This window comes from Lissotriton vulgaris, chromosome 1_1 (genome assembly GCF_964263255.1).
Source record: "Lissotriton vulgaris chromosome 1_1, aLisVul1.2, whole genome shotgun sequence".
Lineage (NCBI taxonomy): Eukaryota > Metazoa > Chordata > Amphibia > Caudata > Salamandridae > Lissotriton > Lissotriton vulgaris.
In genome coordinates this window covers 1,992,590,942-1,992,616,978 of record NC_141685.1, presented here as the reverse complement: position 1 = coordinate 1,992,616,978, position 26,037 = coordinate 1,992,590,942, and the positions used below count along the sequence as shown (strand labels likewise).

The window sequence follows — 26,037 nt, the reverse complement described above, 5'->3', positions numbered from 1 at the left end:
AACGCATCATCCGAAGTGGAGGGCAAATGTTCCTTTCCAAGACTGTCTCTCGTCTCTTGTAGAGTCTGTAAAATATTGCAATGTTCCTCTACGTCAAAGGAGGCAGCCGAACCAACCGTGTCTAGACGGTCAAGGTCCGGGACATACATCTTGATACCAAAGAGCATTTCGTATGGGGTCCGCCCACCCAGAGACCTTCTAGGGAGATTATTAAGAGCACGCTGCACACCATTAAGATGGGCCAGCCAGTTTTTGCCAGTGCCTATAACTGGAGCTGTCAGTGATTGCTTTAAGTCACGGTTCATTCGTTCCACAACACTATTACCCTCAGGTCGGTATGGAGACGAAAACTTGACTTGGACCCCCCATTGAAGCCATGGCATCCCTATACACCTTAGAGGCGAAAGCAGGACCCTGATCCGAATGGAAGGTACCATAGGCAAAAATCCCTACAAAGACACGCAAATCCCTGATGACAGTCCGTGAATCAGAGCTGCGATGAGGCCAGACCCATACAAAGTGTGTGCATGAATCAACTGCTACTAAGATGTACTTATATGCAGTATCAAAAGAAAAAGGACCGCAGTGATCTAAATAAACACAACCTAATGGTTTATTAGAAATGAACAAGTGTGTTTGGGGTGAACGCGTAGCAGTTGAAGGCTTAATCTGCTGGCAAATGTCACATTGAAGGACATACTGCCTGATTCATCAAGGTACCGTTTTGCGAGCCTCTAATAGAGATTCATAAGGAATCGCTATTAGAGACTCGCAAAACGGTATTCATGTAGGAATCGCAAAATAAAATGCGATTCCTACACATTCCTTATTTGCGATTAGCTAATCGCAAATAAGGAAATACTCCCCATTCATTCCTATGGGCCAAAAGGCCCATAGGAATGAATGGGGAGTATTCCTTATTTGCGATTAGCAATTTGCTAATCGCAAATAAGATAGCGATTTGAAGGGTGCCAGGGGTGTCCAAAGGACACCCTGTAGCACCCCTTAAATGCACATTTGAACAGGTGTTGCGCACACACATGTCTAAAGGACATGTGTGTGTGTAACATGCAAAAGAAAAAAATGCACTAAAGTGCTTTTTACTCTTTTTTTGCAATTTACCACCAAGTCAGACTTGGTGGAAAATTGCGACCAAATATTGCGATTTCGCAATTTCTAATTGGTTGATGAATTGCATTTAAGGAATCTCTATTAGAGATTCCTTAAATCCAATTCCTCGCAAATATGTGATTTCGGTAATAGCGATTTTTGCATTTGAGATGATGAATCCCAAATGCAAAAATCGCACTCGCAAAGGGCCAGATTCTCAGAATCTGGCCCTTTGCGAGCGCAAATCAGCTTGATGAATCAGGCTGATAGTCACGCGTCTGTTTGTACAGTCCCCGCCACCAAAAACTTTGTTGTAATTGAGACACAGTGGCTGAAACGCCTGCATGCGCAGACGCAACACCTTCATATGCCGCTGTGATCAGTGCATTTCTGCGGTCCAAGTTAGGAATCAATCTCTCCCCAACTTCAGGAATTTTCACATAAGGAACCTTATCTGGACTTAAGTGGTATGAGTACTTCGAAGGGAACCCCGTAGGATATTTACCTCCCTTCTCAGTGGCTGCTACTGCCGCCAAGATATCATCCTCAATCTTACTTTTGGACCGCGTGACTGCTGCAACTAAATATGTCGATACTGCTGATTTCGCTGCTTCATCAGCAAGCGAGTTGCCAACAGCGTGGACTCTAACACGCTGATGACCGAGAGTATGAATTACAAACACGAGTGGCAACTGCTCTTTAAGCTTAGCCGCTCGGACCCAGATCATTTTATGTTTTTTATTGTGCTACCCTTGGAATCACGAAAATCATTCTGAATCCAAAAGAACAAGTTCTCATTGTAAGACTTGACACAGTAGTAAGAATCACTTACGATAAGAGTTGTCACACTAGGATCAGCGTACTCCAATGCAAGCATCAGAGCACGAAGCTCTGCTAATTGTGCGGTGCAGTCCCCTAGAGTCTGCGTGTGCACGACTCTGGACTTGAACTCATCGTTCACCATCGCACCTACCACAATGGCGCATGCGGAAACGTAGGCATGTTTAGAACCATGCGCAACCTGTGCCGAACGATCGGTGTATATGATGCAATGGAAATCCTCCAAAGGCTGCATAGCCAAAGGTGCAGGATGAACAAACTCATATTGCAAAAACTCCTGCGACCGTAAGGAGGCATCAAAAATGAACGCGACATCCGGAGACGTCAATGATGCTGCCCATTGAATCTACCAAGGGTGCAAAGCTTTAGAATTAGGTACACTGGCTTTCGTAACTGCCTCCAAAGCAGGACACGGGGTAACCACCAACATGCGTTTCCCTGTGACAGAGCGCGTTCCTTCAGAATCGCCATCTGTACAGCCGTCAAATCTCCACAGTGGAAAATCGCATTTAAGCCGAAGTGTACAAGTGTGACTTGTAAGCAATAGGTACTGTATCTCCTTTGTTAAAAGTAAGGTATGTGAAACCCACCGTCCCATGGATGATTCTTATCACCAGGTTGGTGTGATTATCACGAGTCAATAAGTATTTAGAAGCGAGCAAATCAGCCTGCAAAGATTGCAGAATAGCCGAGTGCTCAGGCAACCAGTTTGATTTTGTAAAATTTGGTTGTATCAAAGCAAAGGGCTTGATACGCTGGGCATATTAAGGTATGTATGTCCTCCCGAAATTTAAAAATCCCAGCAAAGACTGTAATTGTTTCAGAGTTGTCGGAGTGCGCAATTGTGCGCATTTCTCCAAGAAGTGAGGAGCTAATCCTCGACCTTCATTGTTGAGCTCGTAGCCCAGGAACAACACTGTGTACTCTGCAATGTGCGATTTTGCAAAGTTGAATTTGTAACCGAAGCCCGCAAAGCTACAAATTAAGCGGTCAACTCAACACAGATGCTCCCAAAGTTCATCATCCGTGAGATAAATGTCATCCACATATAAACAAGCATCGGGGTCAACGCTCTCTAAGAGAGAGACTATGCGGGCAGCAAACACTCCAGGACTATTTTTGTAGCCCATCGGTAAACGTTTGAAATGTTTTTCGACACCGCCGCAAGTAAAGGAGGTCCATTGGGAACTCAGACCATCCAAATGTGGGCATAAAAACCGTTGGAAATGTCAAGCGTGGTTTTAAACCGCTTACGGACGAGACTATCCCCTAAAGCAGAGCCATGAGTATTCTGTACTGCACAGGTACGGCAATGCGAGTTTAAATGCCGGTAATCCAATACCAAACGATATGAACCGTCAGGCTTGGTCACAGTAAAAAGAGGGTTATTCATCGGTGACACACAAGTTTCAATAACACCTTGATAATCCAATTGTTCAACGATTTCCGCAACGGAAGCCTTTGCTTCGCGCTTTATGGGATATTGAGGTTGAGGCTGAGGCATAGACTGCAAAGGAATTTCGTGGTGCGGGGAAAATTTATCCCATCCACGTGTACAGTACAGAGCAGGTGCAAGGGCTTTAGCCCACTCCTCTGCAAAATTCAGCGCATGCTCTTTCGAGACAGTGTGCTCGAAACTAGGGAGCATTACCTTTTCCCCTCTTGGAGCCGCGAGCACAAAATGTGGGGGCCAGTCAGCCTCCGCTAACAAAATGTCATAAGTAGTCGTAAGATTCTCTCCATTGCTGAATAAGACAATTTCATAGAGTCTGTCAGGGGGAGCTACTCTAGCGTCCGCTGTCTCCACAACAACATAACGGTCAGTCGCTGTCACCTTCAGTAGTGGACTCAGGGCCTCTCGCACTATGGTAATCTCCGCTGCGCTGTCCAGCAAGGTCAGAGCCCATCTCTGTGGCATATAGCCCACTATCTGTGGCATATCTGTGTGCTGTTAAAGCAGCGACTTTCTTTTTCTGAAACTGGGGGTCTCTTCGGTGTAGAATCGTCCTGCTTGCTTTTACCATCTTTCGGGCGGGCTGGTCACGTCCTTGTTGACCATCCCAACCCCTGCCGCCGCCTCCAACACCGGTCGAAAAGGCCGATGACTCCTGAAAAGAACGAGGAGAGCGTTGGTCAGAAACCTGAAAACGATCAGGTGATTTAATCATCGCGCAAGTCATAAACACGTTCTGTGGGCGCAGGCAATGGAGACGCAAGACGAGACTCCTGTTTATGTTGTTGTTGTTGCTTTCCCTGTTTTTGTTTTTTAGACCAATTTTGTTTTTTGGTCTTGGGCTGGTCGTCGGTTTCCAACTTCTGCCCTTGGGGTTGTTTTTTCTCTTTAGTAGAAAAAGGCTTGAGACACCTACTATTGCGGCCCACAGTTTTATAAGCCTCCATAATAATCCTCGCCAACTGCCAGGGTTTTTCGGCATCGGGATTCGCCTGCAAAGCATTGGCAACCTGAAAGTTTACCGCGTCCCCCTTGACATTAGCAAGAACGAGATCGGAAACCACATCAAAGGCACCACAGAGACGCATACCTAATTCAACCGCTGCCTCTGGTCCGTGCTCATCCTGAACACGTTTAAGGACCGTCGGCAGGACAGTCATAGACGGAGTGCCGCAACACCTTGTGTAGACCGCCGCAAATGTCTTACCCCAGGTCTCACAGTCACCGACTTCGGGGGTCAAGTCTTTCGGTAAGCTAATTGTCAGAATCCTGTGTTTTTCACCAGGAGACGTGTTAGGAAATACTGCTTCCAGCTGGTCAAACTTCTCGGAAAGCCAGAAAGGAAAATCATCCTTTTCTTGGGGGCGCTTGCCCATCACAGCGTTGACCATAACCGGACTGAGCTTCATTCCGCCCTGTCCGGCAGGAAGCGCCGCACCACCCGGGGCCCCGCCCGAGAGATTACGGGTAATGTATTGCACCAACGACCGAATAACGCTAATTGCGACTACATGTAGTCGTCTTAACTCAGCCACGTTACATGCTCCGTGCTGAGGATGAGGCGTAAATCCAGCCAAAACAGGCCAAGTTGCGCCTGGAATGGACAAAGGACCAAACCTCGGAGCTGATAAAGTATGGGGTAGGGCGCCATTAAACCAAACTCGATGCTGCCAAGTATCTATAGGAATCTCCTGTGCCCTATATGGTGCATATTCTGCTGGCAAAGCCGTGGGAATGTAGGTGTCGAACACACGCGTATCTGCGTTCATAGCTGGGAAGGTCACCCATGAGTAAAAAATCTCATACAGGTAAGCCACCTTTGCACTCACCACCATTATCACGGCCAAGCCATCTTCGGGGACATTATAATTCTGCAAATGATTGCGCACCGCAATGCGACTATGTTGCGCAATGTCCACCGCAGCCATAGTGACACAGAAAGAAAAAGGTACAAAGGAAACTTTGTAGCACAACTGGGTAGTAACTCAATGAAACCGTTTTAGAAAGATTCAAGCTTGAAAGGACCTATACGAATACAGGTAGGTTTGTCCGACACCACCGTTAACCGGAAACAACAGTGTAGGGGTTAAGGACCGAATGATGTACTACTCAAGTATCATGCAATAAGACCACCAACGATTGGGCGCCATGTCGCAGGGATTCCGTGCTCATACAGAACTGTGCATAGAGGCTTGGAACCTCAGTGAATTAGGGTGTGCCAAAACTTACCTTAGTACCCAAAAATCCCCTACCAGACTAGCTACAGTGTCTCATTGGTTATCACAAACTCCCAATGCTTAGACAAACCAGAACATGGACTTAGTACACCTCAGGTAACGTGGAAAACATGAACACTCTTTCGATATACAATCATTTCAATCCATAACAAGGAGTAAAAGAGGACACGTGCATATTTGAAATGTTTATTCACTAATGCAGTGTTCTCAAACGCAGTATCTTAGCTAATACAAGCAAACATATTATAAGAAACAAAGTAATCAGCATAGTCACTAGTCCATAGAACACAAACGGTGAAAGCATGGTATTATGCTAAAATGAATAGGGTTTAACAAAACCTAATTCTCACCCTCCCTAGCTAGTATATTATATTATATCTAAGAAGGTTTCTTTGGGTTTTAGCAGGGCGGCCCCATACCTCAAGATCCTAGTGGTAAGGGATCACATCATCTTCCACCAGCTCTCTGCATGCGAAGCACCATCAAGTGTGTGTGTATGTTCTTGTGCAAAGCAATATAAAACGCGCCTAAAGCCAGAACTTGGCTGCAGCTGCATGTATGTTATGTCTAGGAACGTGCGAAGATCAGTGCTCACAACAACCACTGTGTTGAGATATCCTTGAAGGTTTCTGCACTCACTGTACAGACACAGCTCTCCAAGCAAGGTGGTTTGACTGACGCTGGGGTGAACACGGTTTGTTCGTGTTGCCGTGTGATCTGAAGAATTTAGAAAGACCGTGTGACTTGAGCCACGCCTGTTTTACACTATCCATATCCGAGCGGACACATTGTATATATAAGAACCTCCAGAACTTGTGCTAAGAAAGTGGTTCCTACCCCACCCTCGTGGGTGGTTGGGTGGACTAGCTGGCAATATCGGCCCTAGGCTCTGCCAGGGCCTTGAAGATTAGAGTACCCATGTCCTGATGAAGCCTATATCATCTGGATGAAACGCGACCGCGTCGACACCTTTTGCTTTGAACTGAGTCCCCTGTTACAATTTAAGAAAGATTTGATTTTTGTCTTATGTGCACCAATACAAATAAAGACTGGGTTGATGTTCTAACCCCCTGGTGCTTTGCTTTTGGGACTACCTTTTTGCTGTGCACTCCATTGTAAATTAAGAGGAGGCACTTACATAATTTGGTGTATATATATTCTTATATATTTCTTGTATTTAGGGTACAGAAAAGTGTTTGTTGATATTGTAAATGTTTTGTATATTTGTATATGATGTACATGTGATGTTTTTGTATATAGATTGTTGTCGTGCCTCCCTGGATGTCCGCTCATATGTGTGTATATGAATTGATATATATATATTTTCAACGTTTAATTTGTTATTCACAAGATAATTCATTGTCTCTTGTTTGAAAATTAAAAGTGGATTGATCCCTTCGGCAGGGCTCGAAAATTCCACTTGACCACTTGCATAGTCGAGCTAAATTTAACAAGGTTGAGCTGCTTTTATGTCCTACTCGCCCCTTCTTGCGAGTAGGAAAACAAACCAACTTTTGTCCTCTGTCTGTGAAAACAGAACAAATGTGACAAGATAACAAGATTTAAAGGCATTTTTATTGCTCACAAAGTTAATGATCAATAAAGATGCCTTTAAATATTGTTATCTTGTCACATTTGCTCCGCTTTCAGAGGCGGAGGTCAAGTAGGTTGCAGTTAGGTCGAGGATATTTTTTAAGATACTAGTACCATATTTTGGATTTTTCGGGCCCTGCCTTCGGTACCCTTTGTTGGTACTTTCTCATCCTTGGATGTCTCCTGCTCAGGTACGGGAGGGTGAAGTGGGCAGAACCCCTAACCATTTTTGCTGATATCAGAGTAACAACATATTATTCTCGCATGAATCAAAACATTCTACTAGACTCAAAGTTAAAGCAACAGCTATGTGTCGTGTGCAAAAGCAGCAGAAAGATAAAATGGTGTTTAAACTCCTAAAAAGCTCATGCTAACTTAACACAGCATACAGGCTATATATATCTATATGACAGTCTTTGTGACTTGGCAGCACAGAAGAAGCCCATATGTGCCTTAACTGCCTGAACTCTTCTAATCCTTTCCTACAATTCATGATGAATATTGATCCCAATCAGATGTCATTCCTAGATGTAACATTTACTGCAGTAGGATGGACATTGAGCATTGATACTGAATCAACAAAGATTAACTTGTTGGATTTTGAAAGTGCACACCCCCGATCTCTACTCCTAGAACAGTTAGACGGAACTGCTCAGAACTAAATGATTATAAAGCAAAGACTAAAATCTAGATTGAGAAATTTGTTGAATGGCATTACCCTATTAAGATCATTGACAAATTTAAAAGAAGAGCATGTAACAATTACAGGGAGGTCCTGTTGGAAGACAAGCCAAAACTAGCTACCACACAACTGATTTGTTATTACATATAGTAAGCTTTCTAAAGCAGTCAAAAATAATTACCAGTGATGTAAGTATTCTGAACTGTGGCAAAATACAATATAAAAAACCTTTGTTTTCCTTGAAAAGGAATTAGAGCTTAAGGGATCTACTGGTCCATGTGAGACCAAAACACATTAACTGAGAACAACGTCCCCTTTGGGACTTCCTGAGAGTGACGGGACACTTTCCTTGTGGAGGGTGTTCAGAATGCAGATTCCCAACTCTGACCAAAACAATCAACTAGGCCTGAAAACACCATGGTAACAGAGGAGCCACACCAACTTCAACTCAGTGAATGTGGTATACCTAATTAAATTGGTCTATAACAAAATATTTTTGCTGATATCAGAGTAACAACATATTATTCTCGCATGAATCAAAACATTCTACTAGACTCAAAGTTAAAGCAACAGCTATGTGTCGTGTGCAAAAGCAGCAGAAAGATAAAATGGTGTTTAAACTCCTAAAAAGCTCATGCTAACTTAACACAGCATACAGGCTATATATATCTATATGACAGTCTTTGTGACTTGGCAGCACAGAAGAAGCCCATATGTGCCTTAACTGCCTGAACTCTTCTAATCCTTTCCTACAATTCATGATGAATATTGATCCCAATCAGATGTCATTCCTAGATGTAACATTTACTGCAGTAGGATGGACATTGAGCATTGATACTGAATCGACAAAGATTAACTTGTTGGATTTTGAAAGTGCACAACCCCGATCTCTACTCCTAGAACAGTTAGACGGAACTGCTCAGAACTAAATGATTATAAAGCAAAGACTAAAATCTAGATTGAGAAATTTGTTGAATGGCATTACCCTATTAAGATCATTGACAAATTTAAAAGAAGAGCATGTAACAATTACAGGGAGGTCCTGTTGGAAGACAAGCCAAAACTAGCTACCACACAACTGATTTGTTATTACATATAGTAAGCTTTCTAAAGCAGTCAAAAATAATTACCAGTGATGTAAGTATTCTGAACTGTGGCAAAATACAATATAAAAAACCTTTGTTTTCCTTGAAAAGGAATTAGAGCTTAAGGGATCTACTGGTCCATGTGAGACCAAAACACATTAACTGAGAACAACGTCCCCTTTGGGACTTCCTGAGAGTGACGGGACACTTTCCTTGTGGAGGGTGTTCAGAATGCAGATTCCCAACTCTGACCAAAACAATCAACTAGGCCTGAAAACACCATGGTAACAGAGGAGCCACACCAACTTCAACTCAGTGAATGTGGTATACCTAATTAAATTGGTCTATAACAAAATATTTTTGCTGATATCAGAGTAACAACATATTATTCTCGCATGAATCAAAACATTCTACTAGACTCAAAGTTAAAGCAACAGCTATGTGTCGTGTGCAAAAGCAGCAGAAAGATAAAATGGTGTTTAAACTCCTAAAAAGCTCATGCTAACTTAACACAGCATACAGGCTATATATATCTATATGACAGTCTTTGTGACTTGGCAGCACAGAAGAAGCCCATATGTGCCTTAACTGCCTGAACTCTTCTAATCCTTTCCTACAATTCATGATGAATATTGATCCCAATCAGATGTCATTCCTAGATGTAACATTTACTGCAGTAGGATGGACATTGAGCATTGATACTGAATCGACAAAGATTAACTTGTTGGATTTTGAAAGTGCACACCCCCGATCTCTACTCCTAGAACAGTTAGACGGAACTGCTCAGAACTAAATGATTATAAAGCAAAGACTAAAATCTAGATTGAGAAATTTGTTGAATGGCATTACCCTATTAAGATCATTGACAAATTTAAAAGAAGAGCATGTAACAATTACAGGGAGGTCCTGTTGGAAGACAAGCCAAAACTAGCTACCACACAACTGATTTGTTATTACATATAGTAAGCTTTCTAAAGCAGTCAAAAATAATTACCAGTGATGTAAGTATTCTGAACTGTGGCAAAATACAATATAAAAAACCTTTGTTTTCCTTGAAAAGGAATTAGAGCTTAAGGGATCTACTGGTCCATGTGAGACCAAAACACATTAACTGAGAACAACGTCCCCTTTGGGACTTCCTGAGAGTGACGGGACACTTTCCTTGTGGAGGGTGTTCAGAATGCAGATTCCCAACTCTGACCAAAACAATCAACTAGGCCTGAAAACACCATGGTAACAGAGGAGCCACACCAACTTCAACTCAGTGAATGTGGTATACCTAATTAAATTGGTCTATAACAAAATATATATATATATATATATATATATATATATATATATATATATATATATATATATATATATATATATATATATATATATATATATGTTAAAGCTTGTTTGTTTCTCCGTTTCCTGGATTATTTCCTGCCCGCCTCAAGTGCTTTGCCTGCCACAGCCTACTGCCAGCGGCAGCTCGTTACCGAACGAGGAGTCGAGTTCATTGAATATTCGGCTTTACATTTGGCTCATTGTTTGGCTGCAGCGCATTTGGGGTTTGAACTGTTTGGGACTGAAGGGAGTGCGTGTGACTTTTACTTGGCGGACTGACCTCCTTCCATCACTGCATCTTTGCCCTGAACGTTGTCTGCCGTCCCCAAGCTATGCTCACCAGAAGAGAAGTCTTCTGGGAGTTGGAATCTCATAACGAAACAACTCTGCACACATGATATTATAAAAAATATGTCAATTCTTGTAAATAGGAACATGCGTTGTTCACAAAATGTGCAGATCTGAACACTGCCTGGTTGCCAAAAAGTGCAAATTTTGGGACCTTAATTACATCTAAGGCACTCAGCCTTAAAAGAGACATTCAAGATGCTTTTGTTTGAATTTTATGAACAAATGTAGAATTTACTATATTTGAAATGTAAGTTAAAAAACTACATATCCCATAATGCACCAAGTAACTACAATCACTTAAATACTGAAAGTGAAGTAGGACAACTGTTTATGCCGCCGTGAGAAGGAACCATCAGGTTCGAAACGCGTAGGCTTGTACTTGAGCACTGCAATAAACCCTAAAATTCAAAACTAACGGAGTGCTGGAAATAATTTTTTCGTGTGAAATACTAACACGAAGCCCTGTCCTGGCTTCGACTCCAGCACCAACCAGCTAAGCGCTCCCTCTGCGACAGGACAAATTGTGTTGAATATATATATATATATATATATATATATATATATATATATATATAAGCTCTTGATCACTGGCGGCATGAAGCAGGAAACAGGTGAGTAAGAACAAGTGTTTTTTTTTTTTCAAATCTGAAGTCCCGCCCAAGTGGGTGCACCAAGGCATGCTAGTCAATGTAGTTCACAATATAGCCTGATTGACTTCAACGTTCTTTAACCAAGTGGATCCAGTTCCCACTTCATTCAATATCACTCCTGTGAGGTGGGAACGCTCTGCCAGTCCTCCTATAGCGCTGCTGTATCTCCAAGCGGGTGAGGCCCCTGTGTCCTACACGCATTCGCATTTGCGAGTACAAAGGGTCCGCTGTTCAGCGTCGAGGCTTTCTCGCGGCCGGGCTAGCCGCATAAACACAAAACGCCAAGGTTGCCCCTGAGAGAAAGCCACACACACAGGGTTTCAGCACAGCACCTCGCAAGCAGCAGCGTTCAGCAAGGCTGCGTGCACTCCATCTGGCCATACGCGTTTCGAGCTCCCTTGAGCTCTTGATCACTGGCGGCATGAAGCAGGAAACAGGTGAGTAAGAACAAGTGTTTTTTTTATTTCAAATCTGAAGTCCCGCCCAAGTGGGCGCACCAAGGCATGCTGGTCAATGTAGTTCACAATATAGCCTGATTGACTTCAACGTTCTTTAACCAAGTGGATCCAGTTCCCACTTCATTCAATATCATATATATATATGAATTTAAGCTTCGCATCTAACATCAGTACCAGTTCATTGTGTTTTTTGGACGTAGAGGTATATGTAGATAATAACACCCTAGCAACCAAACTATATAGGAAACCTACTGCAGGTAACACGGTTTTACATGCTGCTAGTCATCATCTGGCCCATCTGATCCGCAGTATCCCGTATGGGGAGATGCTGCGGATCAGAAGGATTTGCAGCTCAGACTCTGATTGTGCAGTTGCACAAGAGGACAGCAGGAAACGTTTCCTAGCTAGGGGCTACTCCAACCAGATTCTTACTAAGGCCATCAATCGCACCAAGGACATAACCAGGCAGGAGGCAATGGTTTCAAAAACAAGGGCCAACAAAGTCGAAAATGGGGATTCCAATATTCCATCAAGAATTATACTAACATAGAACCGACAGCATGGGGAACTCAGAAAGATCCTTTAAAAGAACTGGAACTTAGTGAAGAGTGACCCCGTTATTGGTCATGAAGTAGCTAAGAAACCACTTCTCACATTTAGAAGGTCTCCATCTATGGCTAAGGCCTTAGTCAGGAATACCTTAGAACCTGTAGTATCTAATACTTGGTTGTCACTTAGTAAGGGTTTTAAAACATGTCCCCAATGTAAGGCCTGCCGCTTTGGCATTAACAAGACACTACATAAGTCCCTTCAAAACGGAGCCCATTGCCATTTCTAAGAGATTGTCGTGCAAGACTGATTTAGCAGTGTATGTACTGGAGTGTCCGTGTGGGTTGCGGTATGTGGGTAGTACCAGGTTCCCCACCCACAAACGGATACTCCAGCACATACGGGCTATTACGGGGCGCGATCAGACATATCCGGTTGCCAGGCATTTCGAACTAAAACATACAGGTAATCCTGGCTTTCTCCAGTATTATGTTATAGACTCCGTTTTACCATCTAAGAGAGTAGGAGACCGCGAGGCTAAACTCAGTCTCCTAGAAACTAGCTATATACTGGAGCTTGACAGCAAGAATCCCAATGGATTGAACGATAGGGAAGATCTTTATACCTGTATTTAATGCCTTTGTTTATTATTTACTGTGGTTCTGAATCTGCCTGTCCGGTCAATATGCTGTGAATAATTTTTATGAGGTTGAGCTTTTTTTACTTGATACATGAATTTTCTATGAGATTGTTTCCAAAGGTAGTATGGAACAAGTATGCACCTCCGTTAGGAGTACTTAAAGATGAAATGAAATATGTGTATATATACTAAAGAAAAACATGTTTTTATGATCTTTTATAATATGCACTTTTTTAAACTTTTGCACATTTTTCTGCACTTTTTTGCACTTTAATATTTTCTTTACAGCAGGCTCTGTTTCTTAAAATGGATTTTTGAAATATATAAGTGATGTTTTGGCAATGCCCACTTTGGGCTTTATGAAAAACTGAGGAGGTCTAGCAATATTTGAAAAAGGCAATTAATTGCCCACTGGGTGCTTTATGAAATGAGAGGTTGATTTTCTACAATATATGAATTCAATCAAGCTACTGTGCAAGTTGGGAGATCAATTGATTTTTGGTTTACAATATGTTGCGGGCCATGTATCATTATATCAGCCCTACAATGAGTGGGAGGAGGGGGTTACTTGGATTTTATCTGTTCCAAAGTATGTGTTAGTATATGTTTGAATAAGTAAGGTTATGTGTGTATAACTGTATAGATGAGGAAATGGGAGTGTGATTGATTCTTTGCATGACTGACTAGGTGTGTGAGTAACTCCATGGATGAGTGGCAGTGTGTGAGTATCTCTATAGGTGTATGAGTGCATATGATAGTGTTGTATTGATGAATGACTGTATGTATGAGTGATTGTATGGGTGAATGAGTGGATGTGTGTGTAGACTTAGGAATCAGTGAGTGCGTATGTAGTAACTGGTATTGGTGTGTCAATAGTTTCTGGAATGGTAGTCTGTATTTAACACTGGATATATCAAAAGTTAGATTAGAGTGTGAGGAGGTGCATTGTATTATCACATGAATGATGTCATCAGTGATGTCATCAGTGATGTCATTTGAGATGTCATCAGTGATGTCATCAGGGATGTCACTGACCATGTCATGAATGATGTAATATGTGACATTATCATGCCCGCAATCAGTGAATTGCGGGCGCGCGAGTTATAGTGAGTCCAACTAACTATAACGTGGGAATTTCAATGGTTTTGTATGAGTAAAATGTCCAGCTAACTATAACTGGTGTTAAACCTATGGTTTTTTCAGTGAATTTCAAAGGTTTTTTAAATGCTAATTCCTAACTATAACGAGTGTTAAACCTATGGTTTTTTCAGTGAATTTCAAAGGTTTTTTAAATGCTAATTCCTAACTATAACAAGTGTTAAACCTATGGTTTTTTCAGTGAATTTCAAAGGTTTTTTAAAAGCTAAATCCTTACTATAACGAGTTTGTAACCTACGATTTTTAAAGTGAATTATTAATTTTTTTAATAGTTGTTTTTTATAACTATTAATTATAATATTTTTTATAAAACAAAATTTTCTAAAATAATTTTTTCAATGTCTTTTTCCTGTTTTTTTTATTTTTTTACCATTTTACCTCTGAGCGCTCTGGGTACGCACACCGGTAAACGCACCCGTACACGTAGCGAGAGCGCTATTCCCGCGTGCGAAAAAATATATAATTATGTATTTAAAGTAAATAATAATGCAAGACATTCCGTGGCATACTCATAAAAGTACCAATTTTCAGTTATAATAACCGAATTTCAACTTTAAACGCATTTCCGAAAATCTAACAGTCATTCAGGCGCGCCGCGTAAGCGCCCCCGGAAGCGCCTACGTACGTGCCGCAGAAGCGCTCTGGAGCGCGTAGCGTAAACGTGTCAAGTCATGTGTCCTTAAAATAACACTTTTCATTGGTTAACAGTTTTTTTTACAACTAATAAAAACCCCACCCATTTCCTTCACTACCTCTTTCACTTTGGAGAGAACAAGACCTATTCCTTTCTTCTCTTCAATTGTTTGCAAAAAATGGCTGCAAGACCACCAAGCAGCAATGATGACTCTGATGACTTTCTCCAGGATAAACCTCCTCAGCCAAAAGTGAAGCAGCACTTCATCTGGAAGTTTTTTAGCATTCCAGAAGGGGAGAAGAAGGTGAATGCTCCTAAAGTGGAATGTAAAATCTGCAACACTATTCTGTCTCGTGGTGACCCCAGGAAAAAATACAGCTTTGGGAACTCCACAATGATCAGGCATGTCCAAAGAAGGCACCCCCAAAACTATGCCCGGTAGAGTGTCTGGGACCTGGCACGGAATGCACCTGGAGATGGCGCCTCGACTTCCACTGGAGGAGCAACATCATCGGGGAGAGGAAGAGCAGTCGAGCTGATACCAAATATTCAGCCTTTTTTTAATAACATTACCATCAGGTGTAAGCAGTGTGACAAATTGCTTTGTTATGGAGAACAGAGTATCCGACTAATTGTTCGAAAAAGAGAAGAACATCGCTGCCCTACCCAGCCCTAATTTTCCCCTTTTTTAGCTCCTGTTGAGCAGTTTGGCATTCCCTAGTATTTTTTGTTCTGAATTTTTTTTTTTTTTTTTAAATGTTTGGAAAAAGTAAAAAAATAAATAAAAAAAAAACAGTTCTTTTGAGAACTACCTCCAATTCTCCAAAAAGAGCTATATTCTTTATATATTGTAAAGGAGTGAGTGAAGTGGTGAGCTCAGGGTGCGCATACCGGTGAGCGTACATGGGAACGCACCCAGCGCTTACCCCGCGAAAATTGCAAAAAAAAAAGGTTTTTTACCCTTCAGTGTCCTTCTAGGCCCCCCTCAGAAAACCTGGGGGGATCAGGGGGTGTGTACCCTGCCCCCTTTTAATCATTTCCCCCTTTATATTTTCACCTCTTGTGTCTCGATTCTACCGAGACACAAGATGGCGGACTCTCCGGACTGTTTAGAATGTCGACAGTCAATCAGCTTTCCGCTCGCGCACTCCCGTAGAGCGCCGGGTGCGTTCCCCGGTACGCATACCGGTGAGCCCTCTGAGTGCGCCTATAGATATATATGTGTTTTTGAAGTTAATTTTAAAAAAAAACACTGGAGCAAATTTCACCAAATATAGCAAAGGCACATCTGCGTACCAGTCCCTACAATTTTGCAAAGTTTGGCGTAATTCCGTTCTGCGGATCAGGCTGTAGCCTTGTCAATTCGTCCTATGGAAATTAACATGGGGAAAACACGTTTTGGGACCCCCCTTTTTTCTCAGCCCCCACTTCACGAATCCCCCCGAAACTTTCAGGGAAGGAGCGGAACTGACCTAAATTTTGGAAAATTACACGCAAATTCCTCAACCGGCGCCAAAGTTATTCCCAATAGAATGTTGCGGATTTTCTATGGTAGCTAGGTCCTAACTATAATTGCCTACTGGCGACCGCCAGTAGGTAATATATATATATATATATATATATATATATATATATATATATATATATATATATATATATATATATATATATATATATATAGCAACCATACAAAAGTGCCTGCTGTGGAGAGATCCCATGCCAGGTGAGTCTATTGCCAACATTCGTTTATTGAAGCGCCCAGAGAGGAAAACGGCCTTGCATCACAGGTATTGTTGTCCATACTGCCAACGCGTTTCGTGGCAATCACTTCTTCATGGGCAATGGAGATTGTGTGCAAAGTACAGCAGTTTTTCGGCACCTTTTTGTTCCCACACTCCGCCTCCGTGGGCGTGGCCACTCTGTGGCATGATGGTAGTGCCGCTATTCTACTCCAGTGAGTTGCTGTGTCCTTGCCTGTATAATCAAAATAAAACCCCAGTGGGTGGTGGTACAAAGGCTCGAGTCCCCACTGGCACTTGTAGTCTTCAAGAAACAGGCTCCTGACCCTTCACAAGCAGCAACGTTTGGCGCCGCTTCGGGAGCGCCGGAAACCAGCGCCAGGGCTCTCTCCGCGGCTCAGGCAAGCCGCCTACTATCAACCACACAAAAGTGCCTGCTGTGGAGAGATCCCATGCCAGGTGAGTCTATTGCCAACATTCGTTTATTGAAGCGCCCAGAGAGGAAAACTGCCTTGCATCACAGGAATTGTTGTCCATATTGACAACGCGTTTCGTGTCAATCACTTCTTCATGGGCAATGGAGATTGTGTGCAAAGTACAGCAGTTTTTCGGCACCTTTTTGTTCCCACACTCCGCCTCCGTGGGCGTGGCCACTCTGTGGCATGATGGTAGTGGTAGTGCCGCTATTCTACTACAGTGAGTTGCTGTGTCCTTGCCTGTATAATCAAAATAAAACCCCAGTAGCCGTTTCTGAAGGAGTGAGACGCTGGTATTGAGAGAAGTGTGATGCAGCACGACCCATTCGGATAATACAGTGTAAAAACTTTGGGGAGTTGGCATACAACCCACATGGGAGGACGAAGACACTACGAAGACCATAATGCCACAGTGTGTGGCGACGCCCACTGGGGCGGGACTTCAATTACGCAAAGTGCTTCAAAATGTGTGATGCCGTCTCTCTGAACATTCAGCCTACAGCCCATGATTAAGTGCGTCAGCACGAAACGCGTCGGGGAGCAGGACTGCTATTGAGGGTGTTGCCATAACCTTCTCCTTGTGCTAAGCATCCTTCAGTAAAGAAACTTTCAGCATAAACCTTACCTGTTTGGCGTGTTCTTCCACAGCAGGCACCTTGTGGAATATATATAGATATATATATATATCTATATATATATATATATATAGATATATATATATATCTATATAGATATATATATATATCTATATACATCTATATATATAGATATATATATATATAGATATATATATATATAGATATATAGATATATATATATATCTATATATATCTTCCAGAAAAGTGAAAATCTGCATAGGTGAGCATCATAGCAACATCCGGTGCTAACACACTACCACACGTATAATAACACATTTCCTTGAAAAAATTGTTTGAAGAGTGACTTCCCGGGGACCGTCTTTGAGAAAGTAGACACAAAACCCAACATGACTAAAGTGTTATTGGAAAGAGAACCACGTTGGCTATATAGATTACGCACCAATTTAAGGGGATTGAATGATGGACTACCTTGGTTCCAATTGAACACCTTATAGCAAGACCAGGATGTTCACCATAAAGAAATTATAATGGGACCAGGACATACATCAGAAAACACTGTAAGCTCTGACTTATTAGTAAACCCACATTGTTACATTATTGGCCTCGGAACCCTCTGCTCGCCGATTTCGGGGGTTCTCGTAACTCCTGCATAGCCTGGCAGTTCAGGCTGGACTGTTCCCATGGGGAGCGGGGTCAAACTGATTTGCAATTGGCTGGGCCCAAACTGGAATTGCATGGTATGTAAAATAAACCATTGAGTTAGGCCCATTCAGCATTCCTTCCACCGATTGGTCTTTTTCCGCTCATCCCCTCCATAGCACTGAACAGACCAGCTGGTCTCCCTGTGCTATCATTTCTTGATACCTAGTTACAGGCAATGCCAGATTTCAACTCTCACAAACTAAGTTTCTAGACAGAGCATATTGTACCCCATCATACTAAGTGATATTAATTTAACTGATCGATAGTTGCCTTTGATTAACTAAAGACAAACTGATCTAGTGCACATGATAGGACTTGCCCAGTGGGGACAGTTTTCTGGGATATGGTTATGAACCGTTTCCGCAACTCCATGAGGGAGATAGTCAACATATCACTGAAGGATGACATACTAGGTCTCCACCGAAGGCTCCACAAGGGCAAAATGGGGTATAAAAGGAAAGAGCTATCCTTTCTGCTGACGAAGAAACTTATTGCCATTGTTTGACTTAAGATTTTTGGACCGTCCATTGGGAGCTGATTACAAGAGTTCAATGAATAATTAACGACATATTAAAAGTTCATATGGATGCTAGAGTAGCTAAATATTAGAGAGGTATATTGTAGGTGGTTTCTGGGGGATGTGGGGAAGAGACGAGAACTACCTGATGCAACCGCTCTACTATGTCTCACTGAAGTCCCAGTTAAACTGACAATCCCAATTGCTTTGAAGCCTAGGATATACCGCATATTATCGCTTAGCTGTATCACATCTTCCCTTTGTAGTACAACTGTCTCGAAATAATCCATTATCAAGTGCAAAAATACCTGTGACTGAATAGTGCTTTACAAATGCCCACTGTTATGTGACTGCATTTTTAAATGCACAAGCTCAATTCCAAGATAAATGAGTGTCGTACAGCTATTCTAAAGCAGGTTACTGGGATGATGATGATTCAACTTGAGCACACCTAATGCTGTAATGTATGTAAGTTTGTTGTCCTTTGTGGAACTGATCATCTAGCAGCAGAGAAGATTTAGTTGAACAATGTTCGATTGTACAGGCTTCTCATAGCATCTTGTGATAAATAGAATTTATATTTCATGTGCTCGTTTTAATGCATCATCTGTTATTCCTTCACAAGTAGAACTTGACTCATTTTTGTTTTTACAGGCAGTCGATAGGGGAGCTGCAGATGCGACACCCAAGTCCTTGGGAACATACACCTCAGTTGGTTCAAAGAGGTAAGCCATATTGATCATATTTAAAGTCTGCTTCCTTATGTACAATGCTGTCCATTTTAAGAATAAAAAAAGTGATAGATGGAATGCTTCAATTAATTTCACTAAAGATAAGTTGAAGAGTGACTACAAGGGTTTTTGTTCACAATCTTAGTTAAGTAGGTATTTATGAGGCAATCATTTTTTGTTCAACCCTATTAGTGATGAACTTTTGATTAATCAAACAAAAAAGAGGAAATTATGTACTTTCAAGTAAACAATGTTCTCACAGACTTAAATTGTATAACACGGGGCAAACATTTCTTAAAATTACATTCAGGATCAACCAAACATAATGCTCGAGGTGTTACAAATTAACCTACGAAGCAAATATGTAAACATCTATTCCACAAAATAACCAAGGTAAACGATCTGACAAAACAGAAAATGGTTCCTTGAGGTCAACAAATGTTTGAGGCAATAGATGTAGCAGTCTAATCAAAAGTTAATCACTAATAGGGTTGAACATAAAATGATTGGGTCATAAATAACTACTTATCTAAGATTGTGAACAAAATCCCTTGTTGGCACTCTTTAACTTATTTTTTTAGTTTTATTGCCCAGGCCTCCAAGGGTATATTGTGTTTGCCCACTCTTTTTTGATTCAATTAATTTCAGCCACTGGTGATTTTTTGGGACGAATCCCAACACTTTGTTTTTCGGCCACCATGCCACCTCTGATTGGACCTAGTCATATGGAAATCAGTTTTGACGCAATTCCTCGTATACCCAAATGAGGAGGTAATCATGGATTTGATTATCTCCCTAGGTAACTCTCTGAGAAATGTCATGCCAGCCAGCCTAAAGTCACTGCCTTACTCGACTAGCAAGACTATTAAGCGTTCATGTGTTTTGCTCGGATATAGCGTTTATTATGTAAACTTGGCTTGAAGGGCATTTTGCCCCTAATCTTATCATGGCCTCGAACTCTAGCTACCACTTAAAATTAGCTAGCCGCTCGAAATGCGAAGAGGTGGCAGAGCCGTTATTAATATAAACAAATTCAGTCTCCATATGGACAATCAATCTGCTCTCAAACGTCGAATTTCTGTTGCTCACAATTACAATGGAACCAAATCACTCTATGAAAACATTAGTAGTCTGTAGATTATCCCAAAAATAGTAGAACTTTTTATTGCAGTTCCTTATGTCATACTTGCAAAATCAAACTATACCCCCTATCAGCCTTTCACGCCTTACAGAGAAAATACAAAAATATTTTGTTTGCATTAAAATAATGGCACTTTCAGATACTCAGGGAGTTATTTTCACTGTCCAAAGCAACAGATTCCTGTAAAAGCTATATGTGACCCCAGCAAAAGATTATCCTTGTACAGGCAAAGGCTCTTTGAACTATGTCAACACATCCCGCAGGCAGTCTTATCCCCTCCAAAAGCTGGGTCGCACATGTGCACACTTCTAGCAGATCACCACCGGTCTAATGTGTTTGTGCAGCCCTACTTATGCTGGTCTCTTGACCTTGGTGGCAGAGCATCATTAGAAGCACCACCTGAGTAGGAGGCACAGGCATCTCCTGGTGGCTGCCTAACTAGGCTTAGAGGTGGCGAATTACTAACTGATGCTGCCTTTTCAGTGGTGGTTGCCCTCAACTCTGTGGTTGATTTGCTCAGGTTACTTGATGTCTGGCTTTGTCCTGAGTCTGCCTCCAGCACTGTGGTGGGGAGTGGGTTATGTATTGCAAGTCTTGTCACCAGTGTAATAAAGTGACCTTCAAGCATATGTACAAAATGTTCTTTTGATATTTTTAGTTATGCACATAAGCACCACCAATATGTGGCTTAGTTTTTAACCAGTTATAACAAGTACACTAGCAGCAACTGTGGAGCATACAGATTATTGAGACAACATTACACATCATAATGACTCACTGTGAAAAGACATTTGGTTTATTTTGTTTTTGTGTGTATGTATGTGCATATATCTATATACAAATATAAAATATATATCTTCCAACACCGGTTTCTCCCCAAAAAACAGGTACCGACACCACAAGGATTATTTCTCCTCACAGTTTATTCAAGCTGCGGCATAACGCGGTTTGGCAGATGTATACACAAACACACACCCCCACCACCCTCCTCCCCAGGTGGTCCCCGGTAGATAGTTAGAGTTAGGACCAAGTTTCCAAAGGAAAAGTGTGTTTTGTTTTGCTAATAACTCTGGCACCGTTTGACGGATCTTCAGGAATTTAAAATAACTAGTTTGCCACTCACTGCAACTGCGGTCTGTAAAGTTTTGGGGGGAATCGTCAAGCAGGATGCCAAGAAAAAGGGGGGGTCCCAAAACGCAATTTACCCCCATTCAGTTTGCCATGGGGATTTTAGACTCGACTACAGCCCTAACTGCTGAACCGAATTTCACTGAAGTTGGCAGAAAGCTAGATCTTAGTCCAGAAAGAGTACTTTTTTGTAATTTGATGTAAATCTGTTCAGTAGTTTTGGAGTTATTCAAGAAAAAAGATTTATGTATATCTAGAGATGCAGATCCATGCACCAACAGCAATGCTGTGATTGTCTGGCCACCTGAAGATAAAAGTTGCGGCTGCCATTTTGTGAATCGTTCCTGAGGGAGGAGAATAGAGTATAAATAGGATATATGGGGTCAGGATAGAGATATCCCGACCCCATGGGACTGATTGAGGGTTTTGGGAGGCACCCCACATGGACAAGAAATTATCCCCAAAAAGTAATTTTTTTGGGGGGGGGGCGTATGAGGCTCTGCGGATCCACTGAGGCGCGAGGCGCTGCCCCCGGTGGAAATCCGTGTTGGGTCCAGATCCCAATTATTTATTTATTTTTAAATACACCCAGTCACACATCCATGCACCTACTCAGAGACCCAGAGAAAAATTCACACACCCACTCAGACATGCACTCACACACCCACTTAAACACACCCAATCAGAGACTGAAAAAGTAACTACATGGGGGCGTGGCTAGTGGCCGATGCGAATGGCGGTGCCTTAGTGAGGCTCCTCTGCCCTCGCCGCAAATTCTGACATTAATCCTGACAGACCTGAGTGCTTAGCCTGGAATTCAAGGTGGGAAGGTGGCTAGCCGGTGCCCTGTGCACGCTTAAAAATCCGGACGTGCTGTGGATGGTGAGTGCGGAATGGCGGTGGCGTGGCGCTCGGCTGCGTGATCTTCGGAGCCTCAGCGCGGACTGTGGTGTCCCGGAGACCCTGGACGCTGAGGAAGTGAGGCTGCCTTAACCCATGTCACGGAGGGGGCTGCAGTGATAGAGCGGGTCCGATCCAACGGAGCCAGCACCGGCTACGGAAGAGGCGGTGAGTGCGGGGCGGGAGCGCGGCGAAAGGAGACCCAGCCGGCCAAACTGAAATCAGGGCCTGGGTTTGGGCCTCTCTGGGCGGTTGGCGCCCCTCTCCCTCTATAAGCGTCTGTAACGACAGGGCAGTAGCGGTTGAATCGGTGAGGAGGGCCGGCTCCTGTGATGCGACCCTAACCCCACAGAACTGCTCCCGTCATAGCGGCAACGCACCAGGGGTTGCCTTTGAGATACTGTGGTGCCCGGAGACGCGGAGCTGCAGGAAGATAAAAATTGGGGCACAGATATCCAATTGCAGGGAAGGGGACACCAGGGGAAGTTAGGTCCTGAACCCGCGCCAAGAAGAGACACTGAGCTATAGCTCCAAGTGGACACCAACAGTCGCTGCTCACAGTCCAGTGCCAGAAGTGAGTTAGTGACCGGCCCCTGGAAACCCGACAGGCTGCTGAGGGATCAGCTTGCTCCGGGCAGGCGGCGGCGACTACCAGGGCAGGCCAAAGGCGGTGCACCAGCTCTCCAGCGGGAATGGCAAGTGGAAAAGGACCCAAAGCCGCAGCCCAAACCAGACTAGCCAAATATGCCTGGAACAAGGCGGGGGGGGGGGCTGATTCAGCACAAGCGGAATCATTAGGTGAACAACACGGGCCCTCCCCACAGGCGGACCCAACAGTCCACGACATCATGGAGGCCATCTCAGGGGTACGCGCATCCATGGACTCAGTGACTGTGGAGGTGTCTCCGCTCCGCGCGGACTTAAACAAAATGGACGACAAAGTAAAAAATGTGGGGACGTGACTGCTGCGTTGCAGGCGGACACATCTCAGCACCAACAGCAAATCAGTGTACTGCAAACTCAACAGGCCTTGATGGCTAAACAGCTGGATGACTATGAAGGGAGGGCACGGAGAAATAACATTCAAATTTTGGGGGTTCCGGAAAGATCCGAAGGGCCCGCAGCAGGCTTATACATGGAGGAGTTGATCACCAAACATCTTCAACCTGTTCAGACTGTCCAGTTACTTTTCTATTGAAAGCGCGCATAGGGTGCCGGGGGGTCTTCTTAAGCCGGGGCTCCTCCGTGCCCCATCATTGCGCGGGTCTTCAATTTCAGAGACCGAGTCACAATCCTGCAAAGGGCCAGGGAAAATCCCCCTCTGAAGATTGACAACAGCGTGGTCATCTTCTTCCCAGACTATACCGCAAAAGTCCAGGCACAACAACAAAGTTTTCTTGAGGTCTAAAAAGAACTGAGGCGGCGTGAGGTGAAATATGCTATCTTGGTTCCTGGGAAACTGCGGCTGGAATCGGATGGGAAGACATGGTTCTTCTCTTTGCCAGTAGAAGCCTGGGATTGGTTGGAAGGGTGGAGAAGAGTCAAGGGCCCTCGAAGAGGTCGCAACATAGGAACCCGGACACCCAGCAGCGCACAACAAGACAGGGATGACGTCAATCCTTCGTCTGAGAAGGGGGAGAGGATACACAGTGGGGCAGACTGCACCGTTGAGCAGGAAATAATGGTATCAATTGTAGCCCACTGGTGGACTGAGATAGGGACACTGAGCGGTACATGGGTGGGTATGGACTGAGATGTTGGGATTGTTTGAGTTCACGTGACAAAGATAAATTCAGAGCATGTTTCATGATTGACCGAGCCGGTCGTATTACGTAGCAGAAAGGTGACATTGAAACAGGTCATAATGTCAAATCAAGAGGGGACTAGTGCAGCAATACCTTAAGACAAGGCCTAGACTTGGTGCTCCCCTAGAAGACACATATGTTGGTCAACAAAAGCAAGGCCCTTACGAGATGGGGTTACAAACTGTTAGTCCATTTGGAATTCACCTCAGGCTCCCGGGGAACAGGTATTCTAGTCGAAAAGAATGTGGCGCGGACGTGGGCGGACCAGAAGGGTAGGTTTGCAGTGGCGGAGGTGCATTGGGAGGGCAGGTCTTTAAATGTGGTCTCGGTGTACCTCCCTCTGGCAATGGGCAGGGAAGCGCTGGTTAATCTGGGGAAGGTTGTGGCTGATCTTCCTTTGGGTACGCTAATACTGGGAGGGGACTTCAATATGACAATGGATGATAGCAGGGACAGGCATCCCAGACACTTGCCACGACCACACACACAGATGGAAGAGTTCGCTGGGGCCCTAGGCCTAATTAACATTTGGCGTGCACTGTAGGCCGATGGGGATCGATTTACATACTATTCCAACGCCCACAGAAGCTCCTCGCGGATTGACTATTTCCTTACACAGTCAGGCTCCCTTGGCCAGTTTCAGAACTCCAGGGCCCTCCCATGAGGCATTTCAGACCCCTTCCCCTTGACAGCAGAGTTTACCGTTTTTGAGCACCAACAGCGCACCACCCTGACCATAAGCCCATGGTTGCTGAAGATCCCAGACATTAAAGAGGATCTAATTGAATGCACTCAGAACTACTTTAATGACAATGTAGGCTCAGTGGACTCAGCACAAATGGTGTGTGATGCATTTAAGGCAGTGATCAAAAGGCAGGCCCTGGCTCTCAAGGTGGGCACAACAGCAACACCATATAGTCCAGGTAGAAAGCTACCTCCAGAGACTGGAAGACGACCACAATATGGCCCCCTCTGACGGCACCAGACACCGACTGCAGCTTAAACAGGAGGAATACAAGCTCCTGACCAGAGAGAAGATGCAGGCCAAACTCCTTCATACCACACATAAACTGTACGAACTAGGGGACAGAGCAGGGAAATTACTGGTGTGGTTGGAGAGGAAGGAACAAGTGGAGAGATGGGTGCCTCTGCTGAATCTAGGGGATGGGTCGCACGTCACACACCCACTAGATCATGCCATTCCCTTCGCCACTCACTCATCACAGGTTTATACCCCGTCCACTTCATACACCTCTGAGGACTCCCGCCAACTCCTGGAAGACAGTGACGTACCGGTCTTATCAGACTAAGACAGAGAGGCATTGGAGGGGGATTTGACTGATGTGGAGATTCAACAGGCTATGAGCAAGATACAATAGGCAAAGCGATCTGCCCCAATGGTATCCCTATAGAATTCTTGAAAGTGGCTGCCACGCACATGACGCCTCATTTGAGGGCAATGTTTGAAGAAAATTATGAGAGGGGTCTCCTGCCGGCGGACCTGCGGCTAGCATCTATTGTAGTAAT

General features: G+C 43.5%; 1 protein-coding gene across 4 annotated transcripts in view; it reads left to right on the top strand.

The window, feature by feature from the left end:
* Window positions 1-26,037, top strand: part of OPTN (optineurin) — a 543,667-nt gene that overhangs the window by 511,676 nt on the left and 5,954 nt on the right. For all 4 annotated transcript variants that reach the window (XM_086919860.1, XM_086919852.1, XM_086919855.1 and 1 more), the window contains one exon: window positions 19,460-19,530. In XM_086919860.1, coding sequence (XP_086775986.1) covers window positions 19,460-19,530 — 71 coding nt within the window. The remainder of the gene's footprint in view (window positions 1-19,459; window positions 19,531-26,037) is intronic.